The sequence below is a fragment of the Juglans regia genome, chromosome 16 (assembly GCF_001411555.2).
Source record: "Juglans regia cultivar Chandler chromosome 16, Walnut 2.0, whole genome shotgun sequence".
NCBI lineage: Eukaryota > Viridiplantae > Streptophyta > Magnoliopsida > Fagales > Juglandaceae > Juglans > Juglans regia.
The window spans coordinates 20059457-20073616 of NC_049916.1; the positions used below are offsets into that span (position 1 = coordinate 20059457).

At 34.8% G+C, this 14160-nt stretch overlaps 1 protein-coding gene across 1 annotated transcript; it reads right to left on the reverse strand.

Moving 5' to 3' along the window:
• Positions 1-3695: 3695 nt before the first annotated feature.
• On the reverse strand, positions 3696-5936 carry LOC109009264 (transcription factor MYB105-like). The gene is made up of 3 exons (XM_018989697.2): positions 5050-5936; positions 4351-4872; positions 3696-4144 (listed from the first exon to the last, which is right to left on the reverse strand). Exons 1-3 carry the CDS (start codon positions 5582-5584, stop codon positions 3870-3872), a joined length of 1332 nt encoding a protein of 443 aa, XP_018845242.2. The 5' UTR covers positions 5585-5936; the 3' UTR covers positions 3696-3869.
• Between the last annotated feature and the right edge of the window lie 8224 nt (positions 5937-14160).

Sequence of the window (14160 nt, forward strand, 5' to 3'; positions counted from 1 at the left end):
AGTCTCCCTTGAGCTTTAAAAAAGTCATTGGGGATCCATTGATGATGATAGAAAAATATGTTGTTGATACACATTCTTTTATCAGATTTATCCAAACGATGCTAAATCCCAAAACCTCCACACTTTGAAGTTGAACAAAAACTTCCATTCTGCATAATCAAATATCTTTTCCATATCAAACTTTATTGTCATTAGTCATCTTTTCCCTTATTTTTTTTTTTCAAGTGGTGAAACAGCTCATGAGCAATCATCGTATTTTCTTTTATGTTTCTTCCCGGGACAAAAACCTTTTGGAGATGGGAAATGATGCGAGGAAGAGTAGTTTTGAGGTGGTTTGCCAAAATTTCAGTGATGATTTTATAGACGACATTTGTCAAGCTAATAGGGCGATAATGCTAGGGAGAGCTCGAGTTGGAGATTTTTGGGATGATTGTGATATTTGTGTGTTTCATTTGCTTCAATAGTTTACCACTCTGAAAGAAATTTTGCACTGCCTTGATGACTTCACTCTTAATAATCAATAGTGTCTATAAAAAAGAATTGTCATTACGTCCGGGCTTGAAGCTTTTTGATTTGGGATATTTTGTTTTAGTGTTGTAAAAATTTCTTCTTCATTGGACTGTGCACAAAGAAAATCATTATCTTGATCTAAGATTTGTCATTTGAAAATATTTTCGAGTTATCCCGAGATAGTTGGATTTGAGGTGCCATATATGGTCCATAAATAATTTAGAAAAGTAGATTCAGTTAAAGATTGATCCATCGACCAATTAACTGGGCCCAATTTACTGGAGTCAATCGTATTGCCTCATCTTATGATTGTTGTTGATAAATGATAGAATCTAGTGTTGAGATCCATCATTGTCAGCCAGCCATGAGATTCTGGATTTTTGGCACCATAAGACTTCTTCATTTTTTAGTTGCTTCTAGAGGTTGTGTTGAAGTTGTTGTTCCCTTATCTGATTTTGTAAGGTCGAATTGCTGCACTGCACTTCAAGGATCTTGTCGAGATCTTTTAATTTTTGGATGTTGACCTTGATTTTCTCAAAATTGACCTTGTTCCAATGTTTAAGAGCATCTTTGGCAGCCTTGATTTTTTTGTAGAATATGTAAGCTGGGGTCCCTCTGAATTGCTTGCTCCATGCTTCTTGGATTATTATTTGACTTGTGGTTTATGAATCCAGAATTCCTCAAATTTAAAAGAGTATCGATTTTGTTGATCAGCTATTGTACTCAGTAATAGAGGATGGTGGTACGAGGCCGAGGAGTTCAAATGTTGAAGGGTGGTGTCAAGAAATAATAGTTTCCATTGTTGATATACAATACCCCTATCCAATCTCTCTCAAATGAGTGTTCTACCTTGTCTGTTGTTTTTTCATGTAAAGGATGGGCCTGTGAATCTGATACCAATTAATCCTTCACTTTCCATTAGATTTTTCAATCTTCTTTTAAAGGTGGATGCAAAGGGGTGCCCTCTAAGTTTTTCGGATTGGTTAAGTATGTCATTGAAATAACCAATGTAACACCTTGGTCCCGTAAAAGCCTTGATTATGGAATCCATATGTTTCCAAAAACTTGCTTTAAAGTGCCATTGTTCGGGGTCATAAACAAAAGTAATTAGTCATACAAGCAGAAGACCTATTTTGTTCCCCTAGGCTGGGAAATTTACAAAATTGTGGAAACCAAAACTATTTACAATAGATAAGGTACATTCTGCATGCATCATGATTTCCGAAAAAAATATAATATCTAGATTATATTCCTAATATTGGCTCTTAGAGATCTGATTGCTTTGGATCGGGCTAGTCCCTTTAAATTCCAAATCATTGTCTTCATTTAGTTGGTGGGGGCATTTTCGAGCTTGCCTCTTGATTGCTCCTTGTATTTATTGATTTTTCCTATAGAGTCAGATTTCAATTCCAAAAGCATAATAGCCATGGCTGCGTCACCAGAGACGGGTTTTAGGAGACCCTGAGATTTGTTCACGCATGGGTTGAGCCTTAGTTTGTGAGATCAGAGAATCCATATTCATGGGGGGGTTGGAAAATTTGATAAACAGCCACTTAAAACAACAAATTCGCGCAGGTACCCACAAACTTAATTAATTGGGCCATTTCATGATCATCGTTGCTGCCATTATCAGTATATTGTATTGAAGTATTGTTCATTTTGTCGTGTAGATTGTTGGGTTTTATCAATATGGAATAAAGGCCCATAATAAGCCCAACTTCAATACTACATCTAGCTAAGCGTCTATTCACTTCCTTTCCTGGCCCAACTTTGTCTGGTTATAAGACACGCCTAATTGTAATTGTAATTTCCTTTTAATTACCAGAAGAATCAAATGGGAACTCAATCGTTAAACCTATCTGAAATAAGTGCAAAAATTGTCAATCAATAGCGTTAATATCATCACATTAACGTTGTCTTGTTGGCTTTTGAAAACAGTTGGGTGTCTGTGGATGTGGATCATGTCATCAAATAGTACTCATGTTTTCTAGAATCAGGAAATAATAATAAATAATCCCAAAGGATTTTCGGATCAACCAGCTGCTTACTATGTAAGACAATTTGAAACAGCTACCCCCCCCATGTGGGTGGCATGCATGCATGAATTCTCAGGAGATTCTGCTGATTATCTGGGAAAAGGGTGTTGAACACTGTCTATCTGTATCATGAATGCACAGGAGCTGTGGTGTTATGCAGTTGCAGAATTTGTGCCTGAGTTTTAACTTTTGCAGGCCCATGAGAAAAGGATGTCCTAAGTAGTTCCAATCCCTTGGGTTTTTTTTTTTTTTGTCTTTGTTAGCGTCATCATTTTCATTATTTCAACATCCCCATAATACCTTCTCCCACACCATTTTCTCAGCCTTTTCTTGCAGTTTCTAGCAACAAGCCAAACAAGCTTGTTTGGATTACTTATTCATAATCAGTATTCAAATGTTAAATTTCAAATCATGCCACGTCAAGAAATATATAAACAAGAACATTAAAACTTTAAAATTAAAACTATGACTGATCAGTTTGATCAGGCTTCCTCTTGTTTGATCCTGGTGTCCTTTTCTCGGTTCTTTTCAGAAGGAATGACAGCTGTGTTCTTGCTTCGTAGTTTAATGGGATCTGACTCTTAACAATCGTTTCTTTATAAAATTCTTCCAGTACAAATATATTAAAATAGGGTCTAATATTTTCATGCCCAAATAGTTCATTTCAATGAGACAACCTTCTCATGTTCTAGGGCAAGGCTCTTTAATTAATTCCCTTATCGTAGGTTATCACGTTGGACTAAGCATTTCTTTTGATGTCCCCTTCTTGATTTGAATATGTAATAAATGTCGGGATATGTTTCTTAACTGCTTGTCTTTTTCCTTTTTCTTTCCTTTTTTTACACGCTCGATCTGCTATACACTGCAAGTGATTACATAATCTGCATCTGCTATGGCTTTCTGGTTCGTTCCTCTTGTTTCCTTTACGAATTTTAATGCAATGTTGACAAGGAAAAAGAAGATGACAGAAGTTTAAGAACGAGGAAAAAGTAAATAGATGGCAAGAGAAAAGTGGCATGGCGTTTGTGACGAATATAATTAACATATAACTTATTTGTTAACCTTGTCGGGTAAAAAAGTCTCATATGGGCAAGGACCTAATTAAAGGGTTACAAGAAAAAGATGGTGGGACTAAGCCTTGGACAAACAGATGCAGGTTTGTACTGTCACTGATCAACTGGAACAACAATCCTAGCTTTCTGTTAATTAATTACCTCTAATGGCTTCTTCATTGATCTTGGATCACATCCATATCGAGGCACTGATCTTTTGATGATTCTATGAAAACTTTGTTTTTTTTTCAGCTTTTCATCGTTTCTAACTTCAGGTGGCACCTACTCCAAGAAAGTCAATGAATGGTGGTGGAATGGTCTCAAAATGGGTGGCTACTCCGCTTTCTGTGGCTGATAATGAAGGATCACTGGCTGAAACCTGAGGTCGTGGTGCTGATGGGTCCAAGAAACTGAAAGGGTTGTAATTGTTTGATTGTTGCATTGCCATAAAAAACGGAGAGTGGTTGTCGGGATATAAACCAGATGCTTGAGCTTCTTCAAGTGGCCTATCCCAATATCTGTCCATCTTGTCATTGCTTTTGGGACCTGACGAACACAAATACACAAAAAGCAGAAGATAAACAAAATAAATCAAGGCATTCAACTTGGTTCAGCTGCAAAGTGAGCGATAGATCAAACAATGGAACGAGAAAACGAGGCACAATATGAAAGAATGACAAACTGAGTAGCAGCACAGAGACCAAATGCATCCAAACTGGAGGAACAAAAAGGAATAGGGGCAAAGGGCAAACCAGGGAAGAAATCAAAAGACGCCTGTTGTGCACAGAAACCACTGTAAGGAAGGACTTCGCTGCTTGAAATTGCTAATTCTCCACTGGTCATGGGGGGTGAACCATTATTTAAGCCACAATCAATCCCACTACTGGCACCATTAAATGTTCCAAATGGAAAAGAAGTAATATTGATTAGTCCTCCGCTTAGGAAATCGAGACAGTATGGTAGTGTTTCTGTTCTTGTGGCTGCATCTCTGCAAGCAAAGCTAGGATTTTCCTCCATCCTCCTGTATACAGATTGACCCAACTTCCTTCTCCTGTGAGCACTGGATTGTTCTCTAAGCTTCCTAGCCATTATAACATGCCAATGGTTCTTGACTGCGTTATCAGTTCTTCCAGGGAAAAGCCTAGCTATCATGGCCCATTTATTGCCATAAAGTCTATGAGCTTGCCTTAGCCTTTCTTCTTCTTCTTCGCTAAAAGCTCTTCTGTTGATCCTTGGGTCTAACTGGTTAAACCATCTCAGTCTGCAACTCTTACCTTTTAACCCAGAAAATCCAATAAAAGAAAATGAATAATTCTTGAAAAGAATAGTGCAACTATTTTGATATATATATAATATAGATATATGTATAGTTTAACCGAAGGATAGGAAATATTATTATGAAGAATAAATAACAAAAATGCAAGGTATTGATCTTTGTCTCACTTCCTTACCTGATCTTCCTTCCAACTTCTCTGCTATGAGGTTCCAGTTCTGGGGGCCGTAAAGAGCCACAAGTTCCTTGAGCTTGGTATCCTCTGCAGGCCTCCAATGTCCTCTATTGCAAAGCTTTGACTGCCCACTATCTGTTTCCTTCACAGTCAGCGCATTCTCATTCTCATCCGAGTCCTTATCATCCAGGCCGACATTCTGATTCATTCTTTCATTGTTTTGCCCAAAACCATCTACGCTGTCAGAGACCTTAACCTCCCCAGCATTGCTGTTGTGGTGCTCTTCAAAGCTTCTTGTAATGGAGCTCCCCATGAATGGGAAACCCCAACTAGCTCTCCTATTTTCAACCTCAAAACTCTTGGAGATAGTACTTTCTTGTGAAGAAGAAATTGCAGAAGCTACTCCATAGTTGGGACTGAGGGAGAGAGAACCCATGTCTGCATAAACCATCCCCAGGGGCGAAGTGATAGAGGAAGGAGTACGGTATGAGTTGCAGCTGAGGTTACTTGGGTTTTCTGGTGCAAACTTGTTGGTCATGCCCTTATTTCCTATATCACAGACGCTGACGATTAAGAACTGATATCTGCGATGCTCTTTGTTGCCTATTGTGCCCTCGCCGGAAGCATTCTAGGTAGCTGCTAAGATATCAACAGAAGAGTTTCCGGGAAATTTATCTTTATGGCCAGATCAAAAGAATACAAAAAAAAAATGACGTGTCGGACCAAAAGTGAGAAGTAAAAGCTCGACAGAGAGAAGGGAAAAGGAGAAAAAGTTTAGCAGCTTGAAACAACAGAAACAGCTGAAGTGTTTTTAATAGAGAGAGAACCCCTCGTCTAGACTTCCCGGCCCTCTCACAGACTCGGAATATCAGGCAGGAAGAGAACATACTTTTAGAGTTGTTAGGCACACTGACCCACCCCCCCCTGACCTTTTAACTCATCAACTGGTTCTTATTATTATTATATTACTATCCTCACTATTCTCCAAACACATAACCCTCGCGTCATTCGCACGTGTGAAAGTGAAACACATTCTCTCTCTCTCTCTCTCTCCTTCCTTTTTCTACACATATATGGGGGGGTTGGAGGTTCTTAGGGTGTCCCCTTGTTAATTGACAAGAAAGAGTAATAATGTGATGTGTGCCAGGTTGAGGTTGTCCATGAGGGGCTAGACACCTCTCTTTTCAAGGCAGAAGAAAATGAGACTTCAACCCAACAATGAACAAACACCGTGTCATCACTAGTCTAGTAAATAAGCTACGTACAGTCGCCATCTACACTCGTCACTTGCTTTTAACCATATCATACGAAGTTTAACTAGTCAGTTAACTACCTGAAGTCGACCCCAATGCCAAAGGCTTTGGCAAAGTCTATTCTCCCAGTAAAGTTTTGTTTCTTTAGTTTGTTAGAAGGGTTTTGCCGTACATCACTATTATTCTTCTTCACAACTCACACCTATACTTTGACAATTTTTTTTTTATTATTATAAATTATGAGATATTTTTTATAAGATATGGGATGTGCGATAGTAAATAGTGACTGATGAAAAAAATTATTTTTATTACAATCTGTGTGTATATTTAATACGCAAGGCGGGGCAACCCCTTCCCCGCACCCCGCCCCACATGGGGCGGGGGGTGGGGTTATCACCCCCGTCCCCCACTCCCGGAATGCGAGGGCGGGGTACCCTGCCCTGGTGGGTGGGGTGCGGGACGGATTCTCAATTCGTCTCGTCTCCGTCTACTTAAAAAAAATACTACATTTTTCTTAGTTTAAAAATTATTTTTAAGTCTAAAAGTAATTAAAAATATATTTTAGACCCAAATTATAAATTTAAATTTTTTAAATATGACTATAATTTAAAAACTATGTAATTTTTAAATTTGTTAGTATATATTTTGTGTAAATTGTAATGTATTAATTTTTAAACTATATAGTTTTTAAATTTGTCAGTGCATATATTGTGAACAAGTCTAACAAATTGTAATATAAATGTAAGCGGGGGGGTTGGACCCTCCCCACCACCCGCCCTCGCTAGGAGCTTTAGATGCGAGGCAAGGGCCCGCCCCTACATGGGCGGAGTGGGGTGCACTCTTTGCACCCCTAATATTTAGAGTATTTAATATGATCCGTAAATAAGAATGAAATAATTACTTAATAACAATGATGAAATAGTAGTAAATAATATGTAGGTCGTAATAAAATTATCTATGAATATAGGTTCCCAAACAGACCGTTATTCATCACAAATTGAACTTGCACTTATTATCAAAATACATTTTATTTTAACAAACAATTCATTTGTTATTGGATTAAGTTCAAATTTATTCACGAGCTTCCTACCAAAATCATTATTCAATTTAATTACAAATTTTGACAAACAAATTTTAGTTTTTTGGTTAATATATTTATATAGGTTATGTAGATTTATATTAATTATTATATCCAAAAAATTCAAACAAGGCGTATTGTTTTAGTAGCACGACTCTTATTATCTCTTTAACTACTTCAGATATTCTCTTTAACTACTTCAAAAATTCTTATTAACTGGATCATTAGGGGTGACTATAACATCTGGTATTTAGAAAATTTTTTATATGAAGTTCATGTTTATTTTGCATCCATGGAATACCGTGTGAAATATATTTTTCGAAAAAGTAATGCGGTGGCTGACTCTCTCGCCAAAAGTGGAACTAGGGGTTTAAATATGGATTGGACTAGTGATAGAGATACGTTGCCCAACAATTTAAGAGGTCTTCTACGCATGGATAGAATTGGTCTTCCTTACTTGCGGATCTCGTAGTTTTGTTCCTGGTTAGTTGCATCGGGTTTATCATTTAGTTTATATGCTTACTTTCTTATTTTCCTTGCAAGTTTGTCTTTTGAGGTATTTGTTCCTTTTAAGCTTTTTTGTATTGTGGCCGGTAGCTTTAGGTTTTTTAATGCCTGCGTTTGGGCTTTTTTGGAAAATTGTATTCCCAATGTATCTATGTTGTAATCACGGTTTTCTTCTACCATAAGTGAGGGCTTTCAATAAAATTTGAAGTACCATCCTCTTTTTTTTAAAAATATATATATATGTATAAAGATAAAACTACAACAAAATAAATACTACGTTATTCAAATTTATACGAGTTGGGCTAAGATATATAAGAGTTTTATCGTTAAATTATCAATCATATATAGTTTTATATTTCTGAACAACTTATTACATAAACAAATCAGGCTAACTCTAGTTTGGATGCTCGATCGGCTTGTCGAATTATTTTATCTTTATTTCCAGCCTTAGCTTATTCGGTAACAATTGTTTTATTTAAGAAAAATTATACTGATCATCATTTCCACACACCACAAATTACACCTATTTTTATTATTATTTTTTTTTCTTATCAAATGTGTAATATATAGATAATGAGTAGAACAATTCAATTAGATTAAAAAAAATAAAATTTAAAAATAATTTAAAAATAATAAAAATAAATGTGGTGTAAATATATGAGATGATGGGTAGCAAAACTCTTTATTTAACTATGAACCATTTGACCCTTTCATGACTTGAACTTCTGGTATGCATGCATAATATATACTCCAATACCAATTGTTACAGACTTAACCCTTAATCAAAAAGTCATAAATTATTGTATCAAAAAAATAAAAAGTCATAAATTATTAATACTGACTTGGTTATACTTTAAGAGTAATGATAGATACAGTTATGGGTTGTACAAACACCATATATTTATTTTAAAAAAGAGTATGATACACTATTAAAAAATTAATTTTTTTATATAAATCCTATATTTATTTATTTTTTTTAAAAGAAGTACACGATACTTGCGTATTTTATGATTAGGAATATTATTTCTCTACCCTTAATCATAGGTTGATACTGATAAAAAGTCTTTAATTGATCGAGAGAGCTTCATTTTAATCCCACCAATTTTTTGTGTCTTCTGTGTATCTCGTGTAAGGACAAATTAGTTTTTAGTAACTTCGTAAATGCAAATTCCAAGAATAGGGGAATTAGTCTTATTTCTCTCGGGATTTTAAATAATTCATTGGGGTTAACCTTCGGTAAAAAGCTAGATGATATATAGAAACTAGCATTAATATCGCACATGACTCTTTAGCCATTGGCCTTTGAACGAGTCTCTCTCCCTAGATTTATGAAGAATATTGAAGATCCCAGCCTTTCGCCAAGTCCTTGAGCCGAGTCCTCTCATCTCCCTTCTCTTCCTTTCCATTCTAAGGTTATATTTAAATATTGAACTGATTTGAATTGAGTTAAGTTGAAATGATAAAATATTGTTAGAATATTATTTTTTAATATTATTATTATCTTAAGATTTGAAAAAGTAGAATTGTTTATTATATTTTATGTTGGAATTTAAAAAAATTATAATGATGAGTTAATATTAGTTGAGAGATATTTAGTAACCAAACGAAGCCTAGCCAAACTTGCTAAGTTTTGATCTTTATTTTTTTTAATGGTTCATGAAGTCAGATCTACTATATATACTTTGGGTGTCCTCCTTGCCCCGTGCATGCACCACATCATCGTACGTTATCCTAATTAGTTGTCTACGATTATATCCAACAACTAACCACCTCCAATCTCTACCAACACATCGTGCACGGCCTCCATACTCATTTAAGAATATAATATAAATAATTAAATTTATATTCTTCCGTCAGTATTTTAAACTTTTAAGAAAAATTGTGATTTTACAATAACATCATAACAATTAAGCTTCCTCCATTAACTTATCAAGTGATGACACCTCTCTTATCTACTTTCCTTTATTTCAAGAGTTGATGCACTCTTATCAAAAGATGAAGAATGAGATCGCGCGAGTTCATAAGCGAACTCATCCGAGTATGATGCTAACGCAATTAAGCACATTACTACTTAATTTGTAGTCATTCTAATAAGCCAATCAAACAATCAATAACATTGTTTTGATCCATCGGTAACCTACCCGACTTCGCCTTGAACTCCTTTCATGACAATTCGGCCAAAAAAATGAGACCAAACCAATTTATTGACTCTGTTTATAAGAGCATCCATATTGGTCTATACATATGTATATGTAAAGTAATATTTGCATAATGTGACCTTAAAATCATCTACATTGACTTATGCATATCCAAATATTTAGCTAGTTATAAACAATGCTTATCTAAATTTGGATAATTACTATTCACTCTACAAAACATATTTTAGTCATTATTTCTCTCTCCTCCCACTCTCTCTCTCTCACAATCCTTTCATTTTCTCCCTCATTCAACAACACAACAAATCTTTACCTGCATATTCATTTTATTATTATAATTTTTTTTTTTCATTTTATTATATTTTTAATATAATATATAAAAAAATTATATTTTTTATTATTGCATTTGTATTATTAATGTCAAATGAATGTAGTGGATGCTAATTGCAAAATATATATAAAAAAAAAATTGATTTTAGCAAAAAATTAATAATAATAAAATAATTTATTATTATTTTATCTCAAATATGTAGAAGCTAATGTAGAAATTTTGCTTGAATGGCAAAGTAGTTATGCAAAAGAGGTGATTTTGCATATGCATAGACCAATATTAATACTCTTAATTTGTGTTGTAAAAATTTTTATTGGATATTTGTTAAAATCCTCACTCTCTCCTTTTATACCTTTAAAACTAAGAGCCTATCACTTATAAAAAAAAATTAAAGTGTACTGTTAGCTGAAATATTATCCGCAGTCGTATTTGATTTTCTTGTCAAATTAATGTGAAATATCCCATACTACATACGGTTATAGCTCATGAAAAGCTTCTTGCAGATCCCAATTCCTACATTACCTAAATAATATCTTCTTCATTCAGAAGATCACTAAAATATTCGACATCATCCAAGATAACATGAGATTTACCTTATTTCAAGACTATGAACATAAATAAGCTGGATCGACTTTGATCCTATGCACAATATTGAAATCATTGATAACAATAAAGATAGGAATTAAATGCTATAATTACATATATATATATATATATATGTGTGTGTGTGTGTGTGTGTGTGTGTGTGTGTATAGTACACTCTTGATTACACCTAAAGAATAATGCAGTAGTTGTAGTATAGCTTTGAGGTGTCGATTCCACAGAAAGACAAATTAAAAGAATAGCAAAGGAACAAAGAAACAAAAGAAAAATATTAAATGATTAATGGAGAATAAAAATTAATTTTAAATGTAAATTAAAGTGAAGCAAAGTGACTATCGGAAAAGTACTCAAATTTGATGAGCATTAAAGCATCGGAAATCCCTTGCACAAATCCGGTATTTTAATTATTCTTAATTTATTGAATAACTCAATTGGGAACTCAATTCCCAAAATTCTCAATCAGAGGGTATAGATTTATAAACCAAAATTAAACCAAATGTAACTCTTTGAAAGATCATTCACCACTTTTAAAATACGTAAATTATTATCACTATTGAGAAAATCCAACGACGACAATATATACTCATTGAGCGATATTGCAGCAAAAAATTAAATCAATATAGATAAATAATTGATCCAAACATAATCAAAGAGCTAATCTATTTAATAGAAAAAGCATGACTGAATCTATAAACAGAATAAATTCTATGATTATTCGGAGAAGAAAATATCAATAATGAATTGAGAATGATAAAACAAAAGAGTTTTAGTAATTGAAAATCAAATACATAAATTAAAAATATCCTTTAATGTGCAAGTCCATCCCTAAACCTATTTGAGAATTTAGTTACTCATAAATATAATGGACAACAAAAATCTCAAGAGAAAAATAAAGCAAACAGCGGCTATAGAAATTAATTTCGTCTCTTCATTCTTCAGTACTGGGCTGTCTTGTAGAGAATTTAAATAACAAATAGAAGCGGAATTACGACAATATGGTGACACTCCCGTGAGGGTATTTGTCCCACAAGTTGGTGATGAACAAAGGGAATTGAGTGCATTTGTTTGTGCACCAATGACCCCTATTTATAGGCCATCATGCACCGGTTGGTAAATGGCACATCCATTGGTTAACCAATGGTAGCCCAAAGGTCACAACCTTAAGGAGTGACACATCCTATAGTGAAAAGGCACAACTATTGGTAAACCAATAGTAATCCAAAAGTTACATCCTTAAGAAGTGACACAACCTTTTGACTAAATCAAAAGGTTGTGTCTCTTGACACTTCCCTTAACATCACCCCTCATGGGAACCATCACCATGTTAGAGAATATTATCCCAAGGGGTACACCGTTTGGTGATCACACCCCTTAGAATAACATCTCCCACTTGATCACACAAAACGGTGATGATCCAGTTGAGTATTTTACCTTGGTACCAATATGAGCTTTCCACTACTCAACTCTCATCTGCAACTCTTGCAGATCGGCGTCAGAGCATGACAAGCCTCTACGTGCACACGTTTTTGTCATTACCTTATCTGACCGCACCCTTTACCATATGTGCTCCCACTGATCACATATTAGGGGTGACTACATTTCACTAAAAAAAAATTTTTAGTGAATGGCATCAATTCTCCATGACTGGATCAACAATCCATTCCTCTGTCACAATTGACGACTTCAGCCGAATACATAACACATGTATCGACCTGCGCTGAATTTTCGTTAAGTACTTCCTCTAGAGGCTATTCCTGAGGTTTTTCCCTAATCACCTTATCAACGACTTTGCAAATGATTAACCATTTACTTGGGTAATCAAATCACATTTCACTAAAACTTTAGTGAACGGCACTGAATTTTCGTTAAGTACTTACTCACCTGAGTCTTTCCTTAATCACCTTATCAGCGACTTTACCATGATCAACCTTTTACTTGATTAATCAATCTGCACTGAATTTTTATCAAATACTCACCCTGAGGCCATTCCTGAGGTTTTCCTTGATCACCTTATCAGTGGCTTTACAAATGACCAAAATTTTCATTTGGGTATCTCTATAACTCCAATTTTCTAGGCGTCCCCAGAATTTGCTGAGTTATACATGCTGACCATGAAATTGCTTCACCTAGGTTTCTCTCAATCCCATTCTAGTCACATGTTCTCTGAATTTCTCCAGAGATAAACCTTTGGTCATTGGATCTGCTACCATTTCGGTCGAGGAAACGAAATTAACCTTGACCTCACCTCTTTCCACTATATCTAAAATATAGTGATAATGCACATCAATGTGTTTTCCCTTGGAACTCTGTGTTCCACTTTTTATCAAAGAAATGGCAGACTGATTATCGCAAAACACATTGATTGGTTCTGTGGATGTACCCAAATTTAAGCTTTCAATAAAGCGTTTTATCCACACCGCATTACTCACTGCAGTACTACAAGCAATATATTCTGCTTCCATAGTAGACTTAGCAACACAGCCCTGTTTCTTACTTAACCAAGAAACTGCTGTTCCACCAAATAGAAATATATATCCAGTTATAGATTTTCTATCATCTACATCACTTCCAAAATCAGCATCACTATAGCCGATTAATTCTAGATCATTGTTTCCAAAGCATAATTTCAAATTTTTGGTACCTTGTAAATATCTCAATATACGCTTAACTGCTTGCCAATGTTCTTTACCTGGATTGGATTGAAATCTACTTACCAATCCAACTGCATGACAAATATCTGGTCTGGTACTTGTCATTGCATACATGAGGCTTCCCACAGCTTGAGCATAGGGAACTTTAAGCATTTCACTTATTTCATCCTCATCTTTTGGGCACATACCTTTATTTAAAGTATGAGCTTTGCAAACAGGCGTACTTAAAAATTTACAATTTTCCATACCAAATCTTTTAAGTACTTTTTCTAGATATTTCTCTTGATCTAAATACAATAGATTTGAATTTCTATCTCTAGAAATTCTTATTCCAAGAACATAAGCGGCTTCACCCATGTCTTTCATTTCAAATTTAGATTTCAAGAATTCCTTTGTTGCATGCATCATATCTAGACAATTACTTGCCAGTAATATATCATCAACATACAATGATAATAATGTTAATTGATTATCATTTTTCCATATGTATACACAGTGATCTAGTGGACTCATTTCATATCCCATTTCCAAAATG